The sequence below is a fragment of the Cricetulus griseus genome, chromosome 10 (genome assembly GCF_003668045.3).
Source record: "Cricetulus griseus strain 17A/GY chromosome 10, alternate assembly CriGri-PICRH-1.0, whole genome shotgun sequence".
Classification (NCBI taxonomy): Eukaryota; Metazoa; Chordata; class Mammalia; order Rodentia; family Cricetidae; genus Cricetulus; species Cricetulus griseus.
The window spans coordinates 30,904,404-30,926,866 of record NC_048603.1 but is presented as its reverse complement, the minus strand read 5'-3'; the positions used below and the strand labels follow the sequence as shown (position 1 = coordinate 30,926,866).

Here is a 22,463-nt window from a genome sequence, read left to right as displayed (position 1 = left end):
TGTTTTAGTCAAAGACGGGTGATGTCTGGGCGGGTAGCCTCATCAGATTATGACATCTAGTGGCTTTATAGCCATTTTAGTGTATATAATCATACTACATGATGTTTGCCCATGTACAAAAGTCACTTAAAATGCATTTTCAGAGTATATTACCATTATCAACCAACATACAACCACATTTATAATCAAAATCTTCAATCTTAACAAGTCTCTAAATTTCCTTAAAAATTTTGGAGAAAATAAATAAGTTATAGAAGCATGTAATCTCAGGAGCTGAAGACATTTATTATATGTAGTATGGACAATCCTGACGTTTTAAAAAACCTTCTCTTTCAACTTTATTAATGACTGTTTTCTGAAAAAGATTCCTTGCTAGTGAAGATTACTGAAAACAGTTATTTAGATGCAGTATTGGAATTTATGGATTTAAATATTATATGCACATACAACTAGAAGAAGCCAATTTAAATAATTCCAGTGAATTTGGGCTTAAATTATGGTTTTAAATTTGTTGTTGTTGTTGTTTTACTTAGTAGAAGCACTCTCTTACAAATAAAAAAAATCTGTCCATTGTTCTTGTTGCCATTGTTGGTTTTGTTATTCTAATTTTTGAAAATTACACTTAGGATCACTATGGTCATTTATTTTGAGGAGGACAAAATAGGCAGAGGGAAGCCGTCAGTTTTCATTCTAGAACACAAGTCATCACTAACACTCAGTTTAAGTCCAAGCATTCCAAGCCCTTGTAAGCTATGTAAAGTCAATCAAAAAACGACTTTGGCTCTCTCGTGGCTTGTTTATTATGAGTTTGCATAAGCCTACATGCTGGGCAGGAGGCCTGAGCTAAGGGGAGAGAACAGTAAAGGTTCAAGTCCAGCCCACCTCTAGATTTCAGCATCCAAAGTTAAGGTCACATCTACCTCTATTGACTTAAGTCAGGAATGGTGAAAACCAAAGGCTAAAATAAGCTTAAAACAACAGGAAGGGAGCAATCCAGAAGAAACATTCACATAACCCCGCCTGCTTCTGAATATAAGCAAACAAGAAGAACTGCCGCTTTGAAACAACTAAACTTGTACCAAATTTCCAAAGTTCATCTTATTTAAATTGTCCCCTCCCATTTTGCTAAAGAAACTCTGGACAGTCTCTGAGAGAGGCTGTTAGTATGGTGAGCTTAGCTACATCTGGAGAAAAAGTTCTCAGAAATCTCCCGGGAAAGGGTTTGTTATCATAGGATTTAAGAGCTTTAGAGAATTTCAGTTTCTGGAGGCTGATTAGTGACTGAATGCCAACTAGAAACCCTGTCTTTGCCAGTTGGAAAAATCATGTGCCCTCAGGGGCACAAGAACATTTACTTAATAAGATGTGAAGACCACAACTTTAGTCCTTAAAATTCATCTCATAGGATATTGTTCCTAGTTTTCTCCTCACCAGTTAATAACATGTTCAAAATGAATGTTGGCTGCCTAGCTCAGGGTTAGAACCTAGGACACATACCACTGAGTGAGTAGCTGAAACATCAAGAAAAACTATAGGATGGGATCAACACACAGGAGACAGGGCACAGATCAAAAGTCTTTGTCCATACTGGGTATGACTGAATTGCTGAAACACGTAGTAGTTATAAGATTTCTCAGTAGCAGATAACAGAAATGAAAAAGAATAACAACTTCTGAATAAAGTAAGGGGGGAAATGTCCAATGTCCACTCCACCATTGGAAAGAATCAGCCACCTCAGGTTAGCCACAGAAAGAACAGTCCTCTCCTCTGTTTCTCATTCCTGCCAAGAGTTAAAAATGCCTTCTGTATCTCTCCTTATATTAAGCAGGGACTGGTAAACTAGGGACTTCACGTTAAGACAAGCTTGCTACCTCTATGGTTAATTCCTAGTGGTTAAGATGATTTTGTGTGTTTGAATTTGCAAAGAAACAAAAGAAGGACACATTGTCATATATGTAAATTATATGAAATTCAAATTTCACTGTTTGTGGCATCCAGCCATACTTGTTCGTGTACCTGTTGCCTTCCACTGTGTTCACACTACAACGAAGTCAAACAGTGGCAAAACATAATATTTATCTCCAGTGTTTTACAAGCAAAGATTGCCAAACTTGGATTTAAAGTAATTGGTTGCAGGAAAGGGCTCTGCTTTCACAAAAGAATCAGCAACACTGAGATTAAAGGTTTTATTTATTTATTTATTTATTTGTTTGTTTGTTTGTTTGTTTGTTTTTTTCTAGACAGGGTTTCTCTGTGGCTTTGGAGGCTGTCCTGGAACTAGTTCTTGTAGACCAGGCTGGTCTTGAACTCACAGAGATCTGCCTGCCTCTGCCTCCCGAGTGCTGAGATTAAAGGTGTGCACCACCAAAGCCAGTGAGATTAAAGGTTTTAAAATCCCAATTTTAATTATGCTGACTTTTTTAAGGTTCCGTTCTTTTTCATGAGTACAAAGAGTGGTGAGTCAGAGAGCAGAGAATAGTAGCTAGTGTACGGATTTTCTCAAGTCAATACTGCCTATTTAACAACTGTTCACAGAATCAAGAAACCTAAATTCTTGAGTCTTGGGTCTTACTAGTGTATGGCTTCGAACTTATCACAATCATCGTGTATTAGTGAGACCATGAATATTTAAACACTATTTGTGTTCTTCCCCAACTCAATATTTCTGCCTGGGGAGTGGTGGGTAGACGGGGTGGGGGGTAGGTTGGGGGTGGGGAAGGAGGGATTAGGGTGAGGGGAGGGAGAGGGAGAAGGGACTTACATGGGAAACAAGCTTGTTCCCTAACTTGAACTAATAAATAAATTTTAAAAAATACAAAAAAAAACACTACTTGTGTTACAAAGCACTGCCTACCATTAGCATAAAATAGTAAATAACCCTTAAATGACTTGTTTCTTGAGGGAACTCAAACCTGAAGGAACTTTGCTGTATGGAAAGTGCTCAACAGAGAGAAGCATAAAAGCGACTCAAGACATGATTACATGTAGAGCATTTCTTATGCAAACAGATTGCAGTTTACCTGGAACCATCTATAACAGCAGAGAACCTCACAACAGTCTAATTGGAGCTCTTCTCAAGTGTGCTTGCTCACCAAATTTATTTCATATTCTAAGACCCAAGTCTAAAAGGCAAAGTCTTCCTGTTTCACTCAAACTGTATCAGGTTCACTGATGGATCAACTCAGTGGTTCATACTCCATCAGAGAGCAGTGCAAAAGCCAGCATAGCAAGAGGAAACCTGAAATTGCTGTGGTTGAGTTTTATGAGGAAACTAGTTGAGAAGAAACCAAGACCTCTTCTAGTGTTTCCTTTTCCAGTTCAATTCCTTCTCAATCTTAACCTTGAACCTCCATCTTAATCTTGAGTCTTCATCTTAACCTTAGCCGTTCATTGTAACCTTGAGACAGTGGGACTATTTCTAGAGTATGTGGAACTCCGTTTTGGTTCCTGCTACAACTTAATTGTAAAGTAAGCTGATATTCTGCTTCTCTGTCCCAACCAATGGGCAAGGGTCAGAAAAACAAACAAAAATCAAAAGCAAATAGAAGCAGTAACAACAAAAGCCCCTTGCAAATAATTACCAACGAGGAAAAAGCAGATACTGCCAATCTCCCTAAACTCCTCCAATGTGGCACCACAGTAAACACACACTGGAAAGGAACAAAAAATCGACTGGGGGCTGCGAGGGCTTGATATTTAGTTTACTGGGAGAACATTCACCTAGAGAGCACAAGGCCCTGAGTTGAGTCTTCTGGAGACTCAAAGCAACAGGAAAGGGAAAAAGACAGAGACAGAGAGTGGGGCAAGAAATAAAACAAAAACACCATGCACAATTTTAGAATGAAAATAGAACCATTCCCATTCCACCAGTTACATAAACTTGGATCAGGTTCTTAACTTGAACCCCTCAGCTCAATTCTCTAAGTCTCTGTCCCTCAAGACAAGCGTATAGATTAGTATTATCCTCATCAAACTCTGTCAGAATGGTTTCCTGATTATATATATATATGTATGTATGTATGTATGTATGTATGTATGTATGTATAATTTAGTAATGGGTAATACAGAGTAAATAATGAGCAGAAATGATACACACAAAGAAGTGTAAGAAATAAAGATATAAACTCGTGTTTTTAGTTCCAAGAAAGAGTTCTTGTTAAAATTAGTTTACCTAAATTATAACCCACCCCTGAAGCAGAGGAAACTCAGAACCTCAATAATACCTGACAAATTTAGATGACACAAGGGATCTAAAGCCAATTGCTAAAAAACTTACATTGAGTTATGGTTTAGTGGAAAGAAGTGTGAGGTGTAAAGAGTGCTTTGTATTTGACCATAATTAATTCATGATTTGCTTTCATTTTTCAATCTGTTCTCTTCTCCAAAGCTGAGTCCTTGAACATAACCCGGATGTAAAGGCCTTATACTGAGCTTTCGCCATTCCCTTCATGTGTTTTTGTTTGTTTCAAGACAAGAACTCACCCTACAGCCCAGGCTAGCCTCATATTCGAGATCCTCCTTTAGTCTTCCCTATGCTGAGATTACAAGACGTGTGTTACTAGATCCCAATCTTATTCCCTTCCTTATGTTTTGGTGTTTACTGGTGTCTCTCTCTCTCTCTCTCTCTCTCTCTCTCTCTCTCTCTGTGTGTGTGTGTGTGTGTGTGTGTGTGGTGTATGTATTTGTTGGTGCAAGAGTTAGTGAATATGTGTGTGCTTGGGTGTGGAGGCCCAAGGACTATTCTTTTCTTCATGGATCTCCATCTTTATTTTTGAAGACAGGGTCTCTCACGGACCCTAAGGTTTATGGATTAGGCCAAACTAGCTGTCCAATGAGTTTCAGTATTCATTCATCTCTGCCCCACCTGAAGTTGCCGGCACTAGCTGTGTTTAGGCTTTTGACTTGGTGGGAGGTGAAGGGAAGCAGGGAAATGAAGAGCAAAGACTCAATAAAACAGAATTCAGAAAAACAAAAATTGTACATCTTTATAGGGGGAACTATGCGGTGCTTTAAGAGGTATGTATCTTATAATGCTTAAATCTAATTAATTCTATCTTTTGCGTCAAGAAACAAAGCAAAAATGAGAACTAAGATAGTAACAGATACATCAAGAGAACATTCTGGTAAGACTTGTTCCTTGGTGTTTCCTCACTCTAGCAAATCTTCAGTATTTTGCTAGAAAGTATCAAATGTGGGAGGAGTTAAAATGGTACTAAGTTCAGCTTTGCCCTGATAAGGACTTGTCAATCACGAATCCTACCATGAAAAATAGATTCAGCAGGGGCCAAGTTCACAGCAAACAACAAACTGGATTTCCTTGTTCCTCTTTCAAGGTGCACTCAACCTTATCTCTCCAAATACAATACTCTCAACACTGCCATTGGAATATTTCAGTATCTTGGGCTTTCTGTACAGAGTCAAAATAGGCAAATGTCACACAGCAGTTATCATTATTTATGATAAGTGCTCTATAATTTTTCATAAAGATAAATAGCAGTTATCAAAAATATTTCTAGCAGAAATCCAGGGTTAAGATTCTCTGATCCATTGATTATAGCTTTAATCTTTACTTTTTAAATATTTTTATTAGTAGTTGTTCGAGAACTTTATATATGTATACACCTGATCAATACACAACCTTGTGCTTGTACTTCTGTTCAAATGTCTCTTAATAAATAAATAATATTGAGTATTAACATTGAATTCATTGCCAGTAATACATGCCTGGGGAAAATGCATGTCCATGAAGCATACAATAGTTATCTTGTATTTTTAATTACAAGAACTTCTATACCTGGGGTCAATTTGAAAAACTAAGTTATCAACAACAAGCACAAAAATGTAGATATTATGGCATTAAGTGGATATACAGAGAATTATTAAAACAAGAAAACAAAATGTTACCTTGTTTGACCCCAATCAGATCGCATACATTGGCTCACTCATAATTTCATTTCTCATTGTGTATATATAAATGACTCCTAAAACACTTTGAATATTGATTTGGAGGTAAGACGTAAGTTTTAACAAGCAGAAAATTTTGAAAAATACAGACTATAGAATCCCTGATGCTTGGGACATGTCTCAGTGCATAAAGAAAGCTCCAATAAGTGAAGGATCTTAGTTAGAGTCCCTACAATGCACAGAAGATTGGGTATGGGAGCACTCACATCCCTGATAAGATGGCAGGTGGAAACGGGAGAAATATATGGCCAGCTAGCCTGCTGTCTAGAGCGGTGAGCTATAAGCAGTAACACTGGAGGACCATCATCACACGTGCTCCACAGTGTATGTGCTCCTCCACTCACACAGATGCATGGGCACACATACGTGTTTATCTTTACTCCATGAGTATGATGACCAAAGGTGCTTTTATGAATTACATAGAATTTTTTCAAAGACATATGGATACCACAAAAAAAAAAAAAAGCTGGACAGTGGTGGTATACACCTTTAATCCCAGCACTCTGGAAGCAGAGACAGGCAGATCTAAGTTCAAGACCAGCTTGGTCTATAGAACGAGTTCCAGGACAGCCAGGACTACACAGAGAAACCTATTTCAAACAAAACAACAAAAGCAAACAAGTGAAATCTTGATACCTATGATGCTGCCAGATTAAATTGGTGATAAAGTTGCTTCTTGTAATTCTCCCTTTAGAAAATGTTCCTATTTATAGTATTCTTTCTACCTGGGAAATCCCTGATGCACACATCGGGGGATTTTGACTTTTTCTCTTTATCTTACAGACTGATGGCCATTTTGTTTTATATTGTATGCATGTTCAAAGATAACATAAATGAATAAGCAATTTTATAATGGGGATATCAAAATATGTCTTTTTTCCAGTTTGATAGTGTTATGTAAAAATTGAATGAAAAAAATAAATATAATCTTAAACTTTTGAAAACTCAGGAAAAGCACCAATGGTGCATATTAGAGAAAGCATTGGCCCACATTGGTCACTTATTTTATTTCCTGCAGGCCATTTAATTCTATTCCTTGTGATTTTTAAATATGTAAAATGTACAATTGTAAATGTGTGCTGCTTTAATAAATGAGACAGCATGATTTTGAGGCTGTAACCAAGACATTTCACCTTTGAAGAGGCATAGGCACTAAGGTCAGAGCATCTCCTTTTTGAAATCTGGTTTCATTACAAAAACATCCATTCAGATGTCTAAAATCTTCCCCTTTCTACTCTTCCTTCCCCACTCATGGGGTTTAATTCCTTTCATTGTGTTTTCTCACTTTATGTTCTTGTTCTGTTTTTCTACCTGCTCTGTCTCTAAGGCAACCACCCCCATCACAGGCAATCTGTTACTACAGAACCTATTCCTGGACCAGTACTTCCACAGTATTCTGGCACAGTGTTAGATACTTGAAAGTCTACAAGACTAGAACAGAAGTTGGCCAAGAAGACAGACAAAGGGAGAGTTCACACTTCTGAGGCTTTCATCCTGAGCAGACCAGAGGAAGTCTCGAGTCCCTGGAGATTAGCTATAAAGGTTATCACTGATCAGAAAGTCATGATGGTTTGGATGCTATTGAAACAGGATGAACAACAGGGTAAGGATGCCTTTAAGAACATTCAGTATCCTTGGGTTTCTCCTTCGTGGGAGGTGAGGTCATCTGTTAGTAGTTACACAGGGAGGAGTTTGGATGGGGAACTGGGAGCATGGTGAAGATATGAAATAATAGGTCATGGAAACAATAATCCAGAAACCGAAAATCAAGTGCACAGAGTACAGAGGCTCACTGCAGGCCAGCCGTGACTTAGAAACCAAATGTCTTGGCCACACCTCTCCATGGTGAGTCAATATTCTCTATCAAGTGCACAGATGGTCACAGCTTCTTCCTTAGACTTCCAGTCTCTGTGTCCTACCTACCCTTGGGGTCTTGCATCCTACTCTCCTTCAGGAGCTTACCCACCAAGTTCGATCACCAGCCACTTCTTAATGCCTTTCTCCTTTTTGTCTTAATGTGGCCTCTAGTTGACAATTTCCAGACTTTGGATCAGTCACAAGAGAAAATTAGAGCATTCAGTGTTTAGCTTACACCTTAAATGGCCAGGCCAGGTTATCTTTCAGGGGTTGTGTTGAGAAAGGGATGCCCAGTTTGGGGATACTACATGACTTTTCTTCCTGTTTGTGTGCTTGCAACAGCATGGCAGTCTCAGGAGGCCTCAGACCTAGATACCAGCAGCTGCTGTGGTCGGTATTTTAGAAAGTTTAGCCCAGAGGAAGACTCCAACAGAAAGCCTGCTCTATCCTTTCATATTCCTTATTACTTTTTCCTGGACAAGTACAGTACAAAGTTGTCAAGGAAACAAACAAAATTCAAAACAAGAAGGCTGGGAGAAAGGGGTTTGGGAGGAGTAGGTTAAGAAAAAGGAGGAGTTAACGCACACAATGATGTCTTCATTGGAACTGGCGAATGTAACGAATAAAAAAGCAAAATATCAAAACAGACATTTTCTCATTTAAGGCACAAAGCTTTATTCTTTGTGTTCTAAATTATCTGTCATACCTTCCTTGGAAAATAACCTATTGTCTTCGTATGTAGAACCAAAGCATATACGCATCAACTGAACAGAAATAACGAAAATTCCCTTAATAGCAAAAGTTCTACCATTGAGAAATTAAGAGACAAGAGAAGATCTTTGCTGACTCCACAGAAATTATATTAACATGCAAATGGAAACCAGTGAAATACCTCCTACTCTTTGCATACTTTCTGAAATTAACCCCATGACAATAGATGGTACATACTGTATATTTTAGTATACACTGGAGGATACTTTAATAAACAACACATTTATAGCAAAATCTTTAGTTATGTGGCCAATAAAATTGTAACTTTTGCTAAGCCCTAGGGATGTTTTGCTTGATCTAATCATTTTAAAGTACTTTTAAGATTGGTTTATTCTATCTGGTAAACTGAGGCTCAAGGAGATGGAATTTCTCAGTTAAGGGCTAATAATCCCTCTGATTAGATCCTTGGGCAATGACTCTAAAAATCATTACTCAATTCCATGTCATTGGACCTGGGAGCATGATATGTGTGAAATAATGACCCCTGTGCAATAGGATCCCACTTCTCAAAACAGGGTGTCACTTCTTAGGATGGACAAAGCCTTTGTAAAAGGCTTTCTTATACCAGATCTACCCCTCTTTTCTTGGTGTCATTATGATCAAAATTTAACTAAACAAAGAGGCTGAAAGCAAATGAAAATAAGAAAATTGCCACATTCGTAGTGTGAATGGAAGGAGGAGAAGCCTTACAGAGAGCTAGAAGGGAATTAAGAAGAGACATAGCCTGCCTAATTTTCCAGCAAGCACACATCATCCCAAACTCTTTCAAAAGGTCAAGTTGCAGTGAGGTAATGCTGTTTTGGGAGTGAAATAAACATTGCATTGGTTTTGCTCCCTCTATGATGGTTTGCGCCTCCTTTTCCTTTTCCTTTCTCCCTCTCAGTTTTACAACCCTTGCTCTTTTTAAAAATCAAACCCATGGTCACCGAGTCTACACACCAATCATTTTCTAGTCTTCCCATCAGCCTGAAGCTTTTCTCAAGACCTTTCCATTCATGCAATCAGAGCTGCTACTGTTGCTGTTTCTCTCTCTCTCTCTCTCTCTCTCTCTCTCTCTCTCTCTCTCTCTCTCTCTCTCTGTGTGTGTGTGTGTGTGTGTGTTTAAACAGTGTGGACAAGGATGTCAGATTTGGCTTGGCAGAATCCAGAGGCACAGAGAAGAACTAAGGAAAAGGCAGAGAAACGAAAGAAGGGGGGTCTCCTGTCCAAATAATCCCAGTTTCTGACCAATTGCATGGACAAGGAAGCACTTTCATAGATGCTCCTAACAGTTTTACAAGATTTTTTTTTCTGTCTTTTAAAATGCGCTTTCAACAGTCATACTGTTTTCCAATGGACTGAAAGGGGCACTGTGTTCAGAAGGGACAAGGATGGCCTATAGCATAGGACTAAGGAGATACAAAAGCTGCTTTATTTCGACGTATGCTCGCCCTGGCAGGCGTTTTCGGACCTACCTGTACATAATCCACACTTCGTCCCAGTGCTCGGAAGGCTGTGTACATGACTTCTCTCTTCCCGCCCCATTTTTGCATGATGCAGATGCTTTTGTTAGACAAGACCAACTGGGTCACATGTTGTGAACTTTCTTTATGGGACTCTTCTGTCTCGCCAGGTCCCTTTTCATGGTAGTTGTTCTTCCAGATGTAAGTGGCTGATTTGTCCCTGCCCATGACGTCACTGAAGATGTCCATCATGTAAAGGTCATCGTCTGAGTTCCCGTCTATGACCATCACGACTTTAATCCCAGGGTAGGTCAACCTTTTCACAGATTGCAAACATTTGCGTAAATAATCAGGGTCTTCTTGATAGGCAGCGATGCACAGGGCTACTGTTTTGTTCAGTTTAATGGGGGTTTCAAGGGACTTTTTCATTTTCCGGTGTTCCAAAAAGGCAAAGAGGCTTTGGATGATGAGGTGTGATGCTAAAAAGGCACCATAAAGTCCAAAGGAGAAATAGTAATTATCCGTTTGGATGAACTGGTAGCCAACAATATAAGCAGCTGTGATTCCGAGGAGGAGAGAGACTCCAAAGAGTGTGGTTCCAATTATTCTCAGGACACATAGAAACCTCTCACAATGCATCTGGAATGGAATCAGAGACACTGTGGTCAACCACACTTGTCCCATGCTTGTCACACACAGGTCTTTTGGGCCGCAGGGAGCACTGCACCAGGAGAATCCATGGGTTACCCCCTTCTTTTGTATTCATTTTATATATATCGTTTGATAATTTCATACTTGTATTCAATCGATTTGATCAACACTACTGCTTACTCCCTCTTTCCCAGCTCTTCCCATACTGCCACCGCCAGGTCCCCTTCCCAACTTCGTCACGTACTTTTTTTTAACCCGCGTAGTCCACTTAGAGCTGCCAATGTGTGCATAGATACAGCGCCATTGGCTGGAGCATGACAACCCACCAGGGGCTGCATTGCTGATGACAACTGAGTCTTCATTCTCCAGCAGCCATGCCAATGGCTCCTCAGCTAGAAATGGGACTCGGTGTCCCCCTCCCCAACACAAGGGGACTCGGTGTCCCCCTCCCCGACACAAGTCTCACTAATTGTAACAATGAGTTTCTCCCTTAACTTGTCAGATGATACCAGGGCTCCTCTTCAAGTCAGAACGCCCAGGTAACACAGCCCCCAGGACTGTTTCAAGAATCAAGTGGGTGGGTCACAATACATTGAACACCTACCTACCCAGATTCATTGTTCTCAGTGTCTTAGGTCCCATGTCCAAGGCAGCTCCTGCTATGTGCAGGTACAGCTAGGCGTCCAACTAAAATTTCCTAAAGCAACCCTTTTGCCTGCTCAATACTTTCTCCAGCCCCTAATTCCTGATGAGTAAGAAATCCACAGACGATTCTGCTGACCTTCCCAAGTATGACTACATTTCATCTGGAAGAGGTTAGAGACCAGGAAGACGGGGTTCTGGGACTAGCTTATCAGTTAGTGCTGTGATCTGGCAAGCATCTTCTCATATCCCTGCATCTCAGTGTTTCTGTTTGTTCATAATGTTCGTTTTGTAAGACCTGTTGTTCAATGGCAATGCTCACACTTTACAAATCTCCCTTTGACATCAAAATCCATTACCCCTTGATGTCCTGTATTTGGATGTCTGTCTATCCCTTCCACCCACCGGTGTCAGATGGTACAGTTCTGAAGGTCAGGAAAACAACAGCATCACCATAGAACAAAATCCATATTATTAGAATAATGGTTACATTGAGTGAGAAAAAAACACCCCACTGGATTCCAGCAGCTGAAAGTCCATCCTATCCAAAGAGCTAGCAGGTCAGACCTTAAGCCTGTCTCAGCTGTCAATTCACCCCTAAATTCTACATGGATCCTAAGTAAGGCAGTGTGTGTGTGTGTGTGTGTGTGTGTGTGTGTGTGTGTGTGTGTACATGCGAGTGCATGCTTTTGGGTGTGCAAGTATAGCAAGTATATATAAGCCTGTGTGTGCATGCGTGTGGAAACCATGTGACAACCTCCAGTGCTGTCTACCTTCCATCCTTTTTTTTTTTTTTTTTTTTTTTTGAGACAAGGTCTATCACTAGCCTGGAATTTGCCAAGTCACCAGGACAGGGAACCTTAAGAATCTGTGTACCTCTGCCTAAACAAGGTCATAAATAATCTAAGGACTGCAGAGTCATTTATTTAATCTGTGTTTTCTTAACCACTTCTTATACTAAGCATTGAAATTTTGCTCCACAAACTTTTTTAGTTAATTTTCAGCCCCCTTCCAAGAATGAACTGCCTTAAGACACGTAATTGTTTCAAGTGCAGTGTTCCTTTGTCGGCATTTTCTCTTTGGGAACGGGTCATAATTGCATGCCATGAATACATATTAATTTTATAGCCCAGCTAGCTTTTGAAATTGAATGAATTTATTGTAAATGAAAAAAATTGAGAATGCAGTTATCTCTAGAAAACCTTTTCTTTTGTACGTTATTTATAGTCTCCTAGTCCTTACCAAACTGCAAAAAACGAATACCCATAGGAGGTAGTATAATTTTGGACATTAACACCTGTGCGACCGTCTTTACATTCTATTGCATTTAATCAAGCTGGACTGGGTAAGAACCAGATGTCTCAAATGTTTCAATGGTCTATCCTCCAAAACTGTTACCTTTTCTGGTCCATAGATAACATGGTGGAGCCACAACATTGTGGCCTGTGGAAATTTAAGATATGCTTCTTCTAGTAAAGGAGAGAAAGATGTTTAAAAAGAAGATAGTCTCTCTCCAATCCTTCTTTATCTTCCTCTGGTTTGCGTATATATCAGCAAGGTTCTAGGGGTATATATCACTCCAAGATAAAATGATAGAGAGGTTGGTCATTTCATTAAATATGGAACACAGTGATTCATATTTCAAGGTAGTTGCATGGACCCATGTCAGTGATAAATGACTCACTGGGTCTTGTTTTGTTTTAAATTGGCCATTATACATTTCTAGATCTCATTAGCCCTAATTAGTATAGCCAAGATCATGCACTGTAGGCCCGAGACCAAGATGCTGTTCATCTTTCTACCTTGTCGGCATCACTTCCTTCCGTTAAATGGAAATGATAAAGCTCATCAGACTCTTCAAAACAGTGTGCTGAGAAGCAAAGTGAAACAGAGTGGAAAGTGTTCCCTGGAAGGGTCACTTGGCGAGGAAGCTGAAACACATTCAGGATGTGGGTGACACCTTCAGTGGCTAGACAGGACACACAGTGTGTGGTGAGAGAGTCCGATACCAGGAACCTTAGCCCAAATGGAAAGTTGCAGAGTTTTCTGGAGAGAGTGGTGAGCAGGGACTTTATCCCTTGACCTAATTAACACAGCTGACAGGATGCTGAACCCTCCCAGAGGCCACGTTAACCAATGCCTAAAGGTGCTGCAAGCACCAGACTTGGAACCTGTCATTTCCAAGACATGAGTCATTCTCACAAGAGTGAAAATTTTCAAAGAGACCCAAGCATTTGCCAGGGAGAAGCTTAAGTGTGTGCTCAGCTTGCATTAAAAAAAAAATCACCGTCACCAGCAAAGGAGCAGCCTGCCACTCTTCCATTATTCAGACTTTCCCTGCTTTTTATCAGCACACATGGATGTAGAGAGTGGTCACATAGCATCTGCTGGCCACAGCTGAGGAGGGAACACCCTCTTACATCATAGGCCGCTACAGAATGTCCTTTTGAAGCCTGGGAAAGTTGTTAACAAACTGCAACAATGTGGTTAGAATTGAACCTTTCTATTCCTGCTATATCTCAGTACTGTCTGGAGTGACACGCAAAGCATCTCAGAGTGGGCCAAAAGGCAAAAGGCACATTGTAAAGCCTGCTTTGCTGAGTGGATGCATTGATCTCAGAGTGACACACAGGGTGTGTGTGTGTGTGTGTGTGTGTGTGTGTGTGTGTGTGTGTCTGTGTCTGTGTCTGTGTCTGTGTCTGTGTATGTGTGTATGTCTGTGTATGTGTCTGTGCGGTATGACTGTGTGTGTTTCTGTCTCTCTCTCTCTCTCTCTCTCTCTCTCTCTCTCTCTCTCTCTCTCTGTGTGTGTGTGTGTGTGTGTGTGTGTGTGTGTGTGTGTGTCTGTGTGTGTGTCTGAGTGTCTGGATGACTATGTGTGTGTTTCTCTGTGTATGTGTCTGTGTGACTGAGTTTCAGTATCTCTCTGTGTGTGTATTTCTGTCTCTTTTCTCTCTGTCTCTGTCTCTGTCTCTCTGTGTGTGTGGGGGACTCATTTAATTGCTAGGAGCAATTTCATAGATGTGGGCACCATATATGTAAAATTTCTGAGACAATCCTTAATTCAAACACTCTGTTACAGAAACCAACTTTCCAATTAAAAGAAGAATATGTATATGACTTTTCTTTGGAATTAGAGAAGCTAATTGGGTGATTTCAGTCCTAGATCTTAAAAAAGATGATCTACAAATTTGCATTCTGTAAATATTTAAACTGCAAAACTTGAATTTTTGGAGTGGCAGGATCAGAGTTTAGCCCACTGGCTTTTGAATTGCTACTGTACCTGAACTTAATATCAATGATTTAATAGCGTCAATTGTCCCCCAAAATTTAAGTCAAAACAAAATGTAAGAGAATGGATTGCTCTAATACAGTATAAGCTCACATATCCATACATCCATCTATACATACATCAATACATACATACATCATGCCATCTGTCTATATATGTATCTATCTATAATTTTCCTTGCATGTATTTATCTCTCTGCTGTTTTTACTAAGGTATGCGTGACATAAAGCACTGCTTAATTTAAAGTTAGAATTCACTTTGCTGAGTGAATGTGTTCTCACATTTGTCATCATCATTATCCCCTGTGTAGGGCAGCTCATAGTTATTTGTTATTTATTGGGCTTCAAGCAGTAAAGAAAGGCTTTTGTTTTATTTTAAGGCTTGATCCTATTTCATCTTAATGTCTTTAGGTGGCAAATATATTTTTAATCACACTTCAGAATGCACACCCATGACAAAGAAACCAAGATGCTGAGTATTGCAATTACCTGGCCAAAGTTACAAACCAGGAGTGGGACCCACAAAGTGAGCTAAATCCACATAGCATTTGCTGAGAAAGACTTGAATCCACGTGAGAAATTATCAGAAGTCTTGTGTTTCCAGCTAAAAGCTGTATGGCAGGGAAACTCAAGGGAGAACTTGAAGATGTGTTCCTGTCACTCTGGTGTGGAGAGAATGAGCAATCCTGTGGGTTTAGATATAGGGCCAGGCAAAATTCAGAAACTCCCGGGCTTGTGTACTTTGCTGTACGTGTGCAGCCTCAAAAGATAAAGAAGTGTTGCTTCCAAATAAGCTACTGATTGACCCATCTAAGCAAGTGCGATTTTAATGCCAGCAGCAGAAATCCCATCTCGCCATGAGAAAGGGACTACTGTTTCCAGTGCTGCCACCTGTGGAGGAGACAGAAAGCTTTACTGGTAGCCCATCTCCCCCACATGGGACCCTGGGTCAGTCAGCATCAGAGCCTTTTCCTCGCCTTTGACCTTTCAAGTCATAAAGACAGGAAACTGATGGACAAAAAGAGACTATCAGCTGCTTTCTTTGTCTTAGTGCCCTGTTGAGAACTGAGTTTCCATAGATTTCACACAGCACCCTATTACATTTGATCTGGGGAGCTGAAGCTCACTCAGATCTGTTGCATGAGCATCTGGGGAAAGCAACAGATAGGAAGTCAGATGGTACCTCCCAGTGTGTACGGTTCAATGGCTGGGAGGAGTCCCAGACCTGCCCTAGAAGACTTTTGGGCAATAAAGATAATAACGCCAGAAGATGAGCATGGCCCCTGAGAGACTCCAGAGCAATTAGGATTTGCAATCTGAGTAACTATGAGTTCAGGGGTCACTTTTGGGCTACGAGGGATAAGAAGATTATCCCTTTTAGGAACCACAAGGCTATCCCACAAGGTCCCAGTCTGTACATTAACCTTTACACAGCTTTAGGTTTTGGGTCTAATGACTTGTGGGGTGTGTGTGAGGGGGAAGGAGACAGAGAGGGAGAGAAAGAGACACACACAGAGAGAGGTGTGCATCTATCTGTGTCCTCGTCTCTTCAACTGGAGAGATTAAGAGGCACTGGCTAAATTAGCAAAAGTTTTTAAACCAGATACACTTACGTTCAAACCCCAGCTTTGTCATTCACCCCAGAAAATTTGGCCTCAAGCAACAGACTGAGTTGAGATATAATCCCAGCTCTTCCTTTTAATCAATGGTAACTTGGAACAAGGTGCATAAGGTAAACGACTCCTGTTTCTTAAGCTGTGCCAGGCAGCTATCCTATCATACAGAGTTGCAAAGGGGATTGTGAGATTGATTTAAACACTTAGAAAAGAAACAGCCATCAATTAAATCTTCATAATGTCATTTTCCTTCCCATGATGACCTAATTGCCTGCGTTCACCTGCCTTATAACCCACTGCTACTTGTTAGTTAACAATTAAGAAAGCGTGGCATAATGAACAGCAAAGAAGAATTACTGGTTAGAACCAGTTGCTTCAATCCAAGCTTTGCCTTATCCCAGCCTTATAATTACATAAAACTTTGAAGGTTCTGTGAAAAATGTTATTAAGACTCATTCATTTTAGTATTGTGGCTTTCGGCATCAAGGAAAATCATGGGTTATACTAAATTCTCCTTTTCCATGGTCTTCACCATATTCACCCGATGAGAACAGACAGAAAATTCTCATTGGTATCCACTCCTTGGACTTCATTTCCTGGTCTATGAGCGACTTGTGAATAACACCATTTTGAGGAATGGTGCGTGTATGAAATGTTTTTCATGATAAAGGATACTCTCATGATAGCTCTCTGCCAGCTAGCCATGGACAAAAAATGGAGAGTGAATGACAGGTTAAAATTCAGCAGTCCCCAAATGTTGACGTATATCTGATTGACTTAACGCCATACACAACAAACTGGCGTGTGGTTGCGACACTATTCAGAGGTGATTGATTTAAGTTGCAACTTGAGTATCACATTATTCTGAAGTGCAGCCAAGTCTGGGCTAGCAGTCACTGAGTTACAAGTTCAAGTCCTCCTTCACCTTGATAGACCTAATGTGGTGTCCTTCTGTTGCTTTTTGGAACTAGACATCTAAGCTGGAAATACCAAGCTGCAGTACTCCCACGGCTTCATAGCGGAGCACATCATTGCCTTTCTCTTAACCCTCTGACCTGCTCTCTCTTGGAAGCTGCCTTTCTGTCTCTAGTCTCACTCAGTTTTCCTCCCAAAGACCCTGAGCCAACTAAGCAGGATCAGAATACCAAGATTTTAACCACCTTGTCACTCTAATGGAACTTCAGGCTTCAAACGTCTCTCCATTGCACCATCAGTGTTAACCATGTGTTTCTAGGATGTCATTCTTCCCAAGAGGCAGGTGGCTCCTGCACTGTGTTCATAGTAGAGGGGGTATTCTCAAGGAGTTGACATGCAATCACCCTGACTACTAAGACTTGGACTTAAAAACTTTAGGTTGAAGTTTTATACAGTCAAGGGCAACACAAATGTCCAGCTTATATGAAATAATATAAAGCCATATGAAGCAAGTCAGTGCTCATTCTATGGAAGTTTTGGGGCCAGGGAAAATGATGAAAGTCAAGTTGTGCTAACTGATGGCAATGGGTTTTCTATAAAGAAAGAGAACACCTATTCAGCTAACACGGCAGCTTCCAAGAGCTCTGTCCCTATCCTTGCAGCTTCTAGGAGAATACAGCCTGGGTGTGCATGGAAGAAACGCACTGGGAAAGACACAGAGCTTATGGATTAGTCGATCATTACATTAATCTGTGGACTGCACATCATGCAAGACACAGGTAATTAATAATGCACAACTCCTTATTACTCGTGCTCAGATTTAAAATTATGTTGTGTAATAAAATTCCCCCAAGGGGATGTCCACATGGATCCCAAAACAAAGGTTTTCCCCACAGTGCCCAAACTAGGAAATATTTACAGAAATGTATGTTGTTTTTTTTTTTTCTTAAATCAAAGAGGGAAATGTTTGAATGTAGAGTCTTGAAGCAAGGTGTGGTGGTTCTGAGAACTTGCAAGTTGGGGAGAAGTCTGGGTTCCATAGTGAGACTGTGTCAAAAAAGAAAAGGAAGGGAGGGAGAGAGGCATAGCAGGAAGGAGGAAGGAGAGAGAGAGAGAGAGAGAGAGAGAGAGAGAGAGAGAGAGAGGAGAAAAAGGAGGAGGAGGAGGAGGACCAGGAGGAGGAGGAACAGGAGAGGCAGAGAGGGAGAGAAATCAGGACATCAAGAAATCTTAGTTGGTAAAGATAATCCAAATGGAAAATTCATGAAGCTCATTGCTACGAAGTTGCACCCTATAGAACCAACACAAAGGAGTGCTGCCGGCTGCTTTACTTTCTAGTAACTGTGGCTTAGTCACTCATTACACAAGTCCTGTTTTCCTGGACCACAGCTGACTGTATACAGTATTTGCTTTCTGGAGAGTGATGTTCAAATTTGATATGTGGATTTGTATATGCCGATGACTTTATTGGGTAAAGTTTGGATTCAGTTTGGGATGTAACAGAAAGAGCCTAGGTAAAACACATCAAATCAGTACGTTTACAGGGCAGACATGAAGTCAGCTGACTCTGGCATTAGGTAAGGGAATGGAAACAGGAAAGATGATATTCCAGGTACAAGGCTTGAATCCAGGACCTCCACATAGGTTTTGTGTTTGCCCAGAATTGCGAACGCACAAAGCATAGCATACAGGCCACAGCTGGGCTTTGCCTCTAAATGTTCACTGAGAACGTAAGAGAACCACTACTCTACTAGGAAAACTGTTGGGAGAGAGTATTAGTATTCAAAAACATGATCTCATTTGAATAGCTAATCTTATCTATGAAAATGTAAATATTAACCTTGAGAATGAATCATTTTGCATAGGCTGGAAGGCAAAGAGAAAGATTTAACATTTGAGTTATTTACATTTGCAAAATACAAACGTTATCCATAAATAGGTTGCTGGGCATGGATATTTGTTTTAGCTCGTTCCACCGAAATGCATCTTTCAATTTAAAAACCTCATATTCTAAGATCAAATGTGTGTTGACTATTCCAACATTTATTTTTAAAATGACCCATGAAAAACAAATCACAACCAGGTTCAACACCTCCTAATGTACACTGAAATCCACCTCTCTTTAACAGGAAATCCCAGGCTAAGCCTTGAAATCTACAAAGGGCAGGGAGGCTGCTCCCCCAAGCAAGCGCCACACCGCCTCAAGGAAGCCAATCTGCTAGTTTCCTTCTCTTTACACTAAGCAGACTTGACTTGGAGTGTCTATATATACTCTGGCCTCTAGCGTGGGGGGTGGGGCGGGGTGGGGCGGGGTGTGGGGGGGGTAACCCTTCCCGGCCAATCAGAGTCTCCTACTCTATTGCATCACCTACACCCCTCCCAGGGTGTGACATCAAATGCTGTCCTAGCCCAGCCACGTGGGTTGAAGGAGTGTAGCGTTTCTGTGCAGCTGCCTCAGAGACTCATTTGGCAGTAAAGGGTCCCAGGAGATGATGAAGCGAGCTGGGCAGGGAGGGACTGACTGAGCTTCTACATGTTCCAAGGCCGGACACGGTCGCTGCAGCTGGCTTCCCTAGTGGCTCGGGGTACCTGAGTCAGGATAGTGTGTCCTGGCGTTTGGGGGATGTCCAGCGTCCTGCTGGTGGAAACTGGCACCTAGGACTGTGTAATAAGCCCTGGGTCTCATAAGCAGCCCCAGTCCTCAGAAACCCACCTTTGCTTCCAGCCCCTTCTTCCCAGCCTTAAGGGCTCTTTCAGAGCTGTTTCCCCTGGGCTGCCTTTCTTGGGCCAGAGGAAGCTGCCGCTGTCGCGAAGTTCTCACCCTTACACAGACCCTCCTTTCAGACCCGCCCTCTGCTTCCCGGGGACCGATTTCTATGCCCTGGCTCACTCTGGGCGGGAACCACCGTGACGAATTCCGCCCAAGGTGTTGATTATCCCGTCTCAACCCAGCCTCTGGCTCCCCTCCCAGCTCCACTCCGGCTCCCCAGGCCCCTCGACCCCACCCTGGGCAAGGGTCTAGGGACAGATCCCCCAAATGCCCCCACACAACGGTGTCTCCAGCTGCAGCGGAGGCGAGCGCCAGTGTGCTCGGTGCCACGTCGTATTTGGCTCGGGAAAGGTTGCAGCTGCCCCAGCGAGCGAGCGAGAGAGCGAGCAAGCGAGCGCAATGCTGTCCCCGCGCACGCCCTGTCTCTGGGCTCCCGGCGGACCGCCTGGCGCTGGGAGGGATGCGCGCCCTGGTCTCGCCCCCAGTGGCGAATGCCACCGCCTGCATGAGGGACCCCTTGCCCCAGAAAGGCTCCCGCAGGGTGGCTGAGCCCGGATGCCCCCCGCCTGACACTTTAATGGAGTTTGGAAACTGCAAACCAGTGGAGGCCCTGGAAAAGGGGGGAGTGGCTGAACCAGGATGGTAGCGAGGAGGTGGCGCAGGACTTTCCTTCCTTGGGGTCTCAGCCCAACAGAGCTGGAAGCCCAGATCGCTTAACCCTTTCAATGCAAGCAAGCCAAAATAGAGCCGCCCCCTCTCTCTCTCTCTCTCTCTCTCTCTCTCTCTCTCTCTCTCTCTCTCTCTCTCTCTCTCTCTCTCTCTCTCTCTCTCTTTCTCTCTCTGTCTCTTTTTCTTAAAGCACACAGAACTGTGTCAGGGTGTTCCTGCCCACATAGTGGCGACGGTGGGTGGATAGGAAGAAGGGGAAGGGTGGGAAGGTAAGGACATTTATGGAATGCATTTTCCTTACACAGTGGAAATCCTTGTTTTCTAGCTCCGGAGCCCCTTTGACGCTCCGGGAGATGCCTAGTGGAAAAGTCCATCTTGGGACAATCAGCTTTGCTGGGACACAGTTACCTGTGCGCTCTGAGAGGCAGCGGATTTCTGGCTTAAGCGCAAGGGTGATAAAAGCCAAGGTATGCTGCCGGACTTGATAGCGATTGGCAATATTCCCCTAATATGTAGTCTGTTGAAAAAAGAAAACTTCAGACCTCACATGTTCCTATAGAAACTAGGTATTTTTTTTTTCGAAGTCCTGCGGATAATTTCTTCCCTGCCCCGGAACTTTCTGGCGCATTCACAGTTCACCCCAAAGCCTGTGGAACGTACCTTGTTCAGCTCCTGCTCATAAACTCGTCCTCAGCCTGTCTGTGTGGTCCCGGAGGGTCGTGGAAGGCAGTCTCCAAAATTGAGGTAATAAGAAATCAGATGAATTTGAGACGACCGGCCAAAAAAAATAAAAAATTTAAAAACAACATTTAAAAAAAAGAGAGAGAAAGAGAGATGGGGGAGCCTTAAATGCTCGGTCCTCCCCTCTTTGAGAAGAAATTGCACTAAATATGCTCTTTTATTATTTCCGTTGTACTTAAATCTTCTAATTCTTTTTGTTAAACGTGCTTTAAAATAAATTAAACTTTGCCCCCCTGCTTTGCTAGTCTCTCCAATCCCCCTCCCTCCGACAAGGCAAAGTCTTTTTTCGGGTCAACCTAAAAGCCCGGTGTAGACCCAGCAGAGCCTAGGAAGAGAGAAGTCTTTGGCTGGTTCAAGTCCCGGTTCAATGGGCTGCTCGGAGCCAGGACTGGGTAATTCTTTCCAGACGCCTTGACTTCTCCTTCCTCGCTGTTGTTGCCTTTCTGCCTCCTCCAACTTAAGGGGGTCCTAACAAGTGAGCCGGTGGGTGTTTTAATAGGACGGAGAGAGTGGGGGAGAGGGGAGTGAAGGAGGGAGGTGTGGACTGGGGAACCCGGAGGGGAGGGACTGGGCGGGATGGGAGGCGGGGAGGAGTGAGGGGGAGAGAGGGAGAGAGAGAGAGAGAGAAATTGGTCATTCAAAGCCCTCTTAGAGCTAGAGGCCGCTTCGAAACTCCAATGAATTCAATTAACTTGATTGTTAACGTGTGCAGAGAAACGCAGGGTACGGATGCCGCCCACCGCCTTCCCTGGGGCGCAGAGAGAGAGAGGGGAGCCCTGCTTTGCAAAGAGGCTGGAGTCTGTCTCGGTTAAAAGGATTCCCTCGACTGGATAAACTCCCTCTTGCATCCCTCGACGGGATAAACTCCCTCTACCATATAAGTGATTTGTTTTAAGTCCCAGTGTTTCTCTTAGGCTAAATCATTGCCCTGGGCAGGCAGGATAGCGGTGTGTGTGTGTGTGTGTGTGTGTGTGTGTGTGTGTGTGTGTGTGTGTGTGTGTGCACGCCCGCTACCTGGAGGCTCCCCAAGCTGCCAGGAAGCTAAAAGGAGGGAGACCAGTCTGCCATTTGTTAACCCTTTCTCTCTTTTTTTGCCAACTCCAAACTTTCTAAGCTGAAGGCAAATAAATGTCG

At 42.3% G+C, this 22,463-nt stretch overlaps 1 protein-coding gene across 1 annotated transcript in view; it reads right to left on the bottom strand.

Annotated features, from left to right (window-relative positions):
* The window catches only part of Has2 (hyaluronan synthase 2), a 28,076-nt gene extending 6,215 nt beyond the window's left edge, over nucleotides 1–21,861 (bottom strand). Inside the window, exons 1-2 of the mRNA XM_027431680.2 lie at nucleotides 21,249–21,861; nucleotides 10,047–10,673 (exon numbers count right to left, since the gene is read on the bottom strand). Of these exons, the coding sequence (XP_027287481.1) occupies nucleotides 10,047–10,673 (627 nt within the window). The 5' untranslated portion in view covers nucleotides 21,249–21,861. The remainder of the gene's footprint in view (nucleotides 1–10,046; nucleotides 10,674–21,248) is intronic.
* Nucleotides 21,862–22,463: the final 602 nt, after the last annotated feature.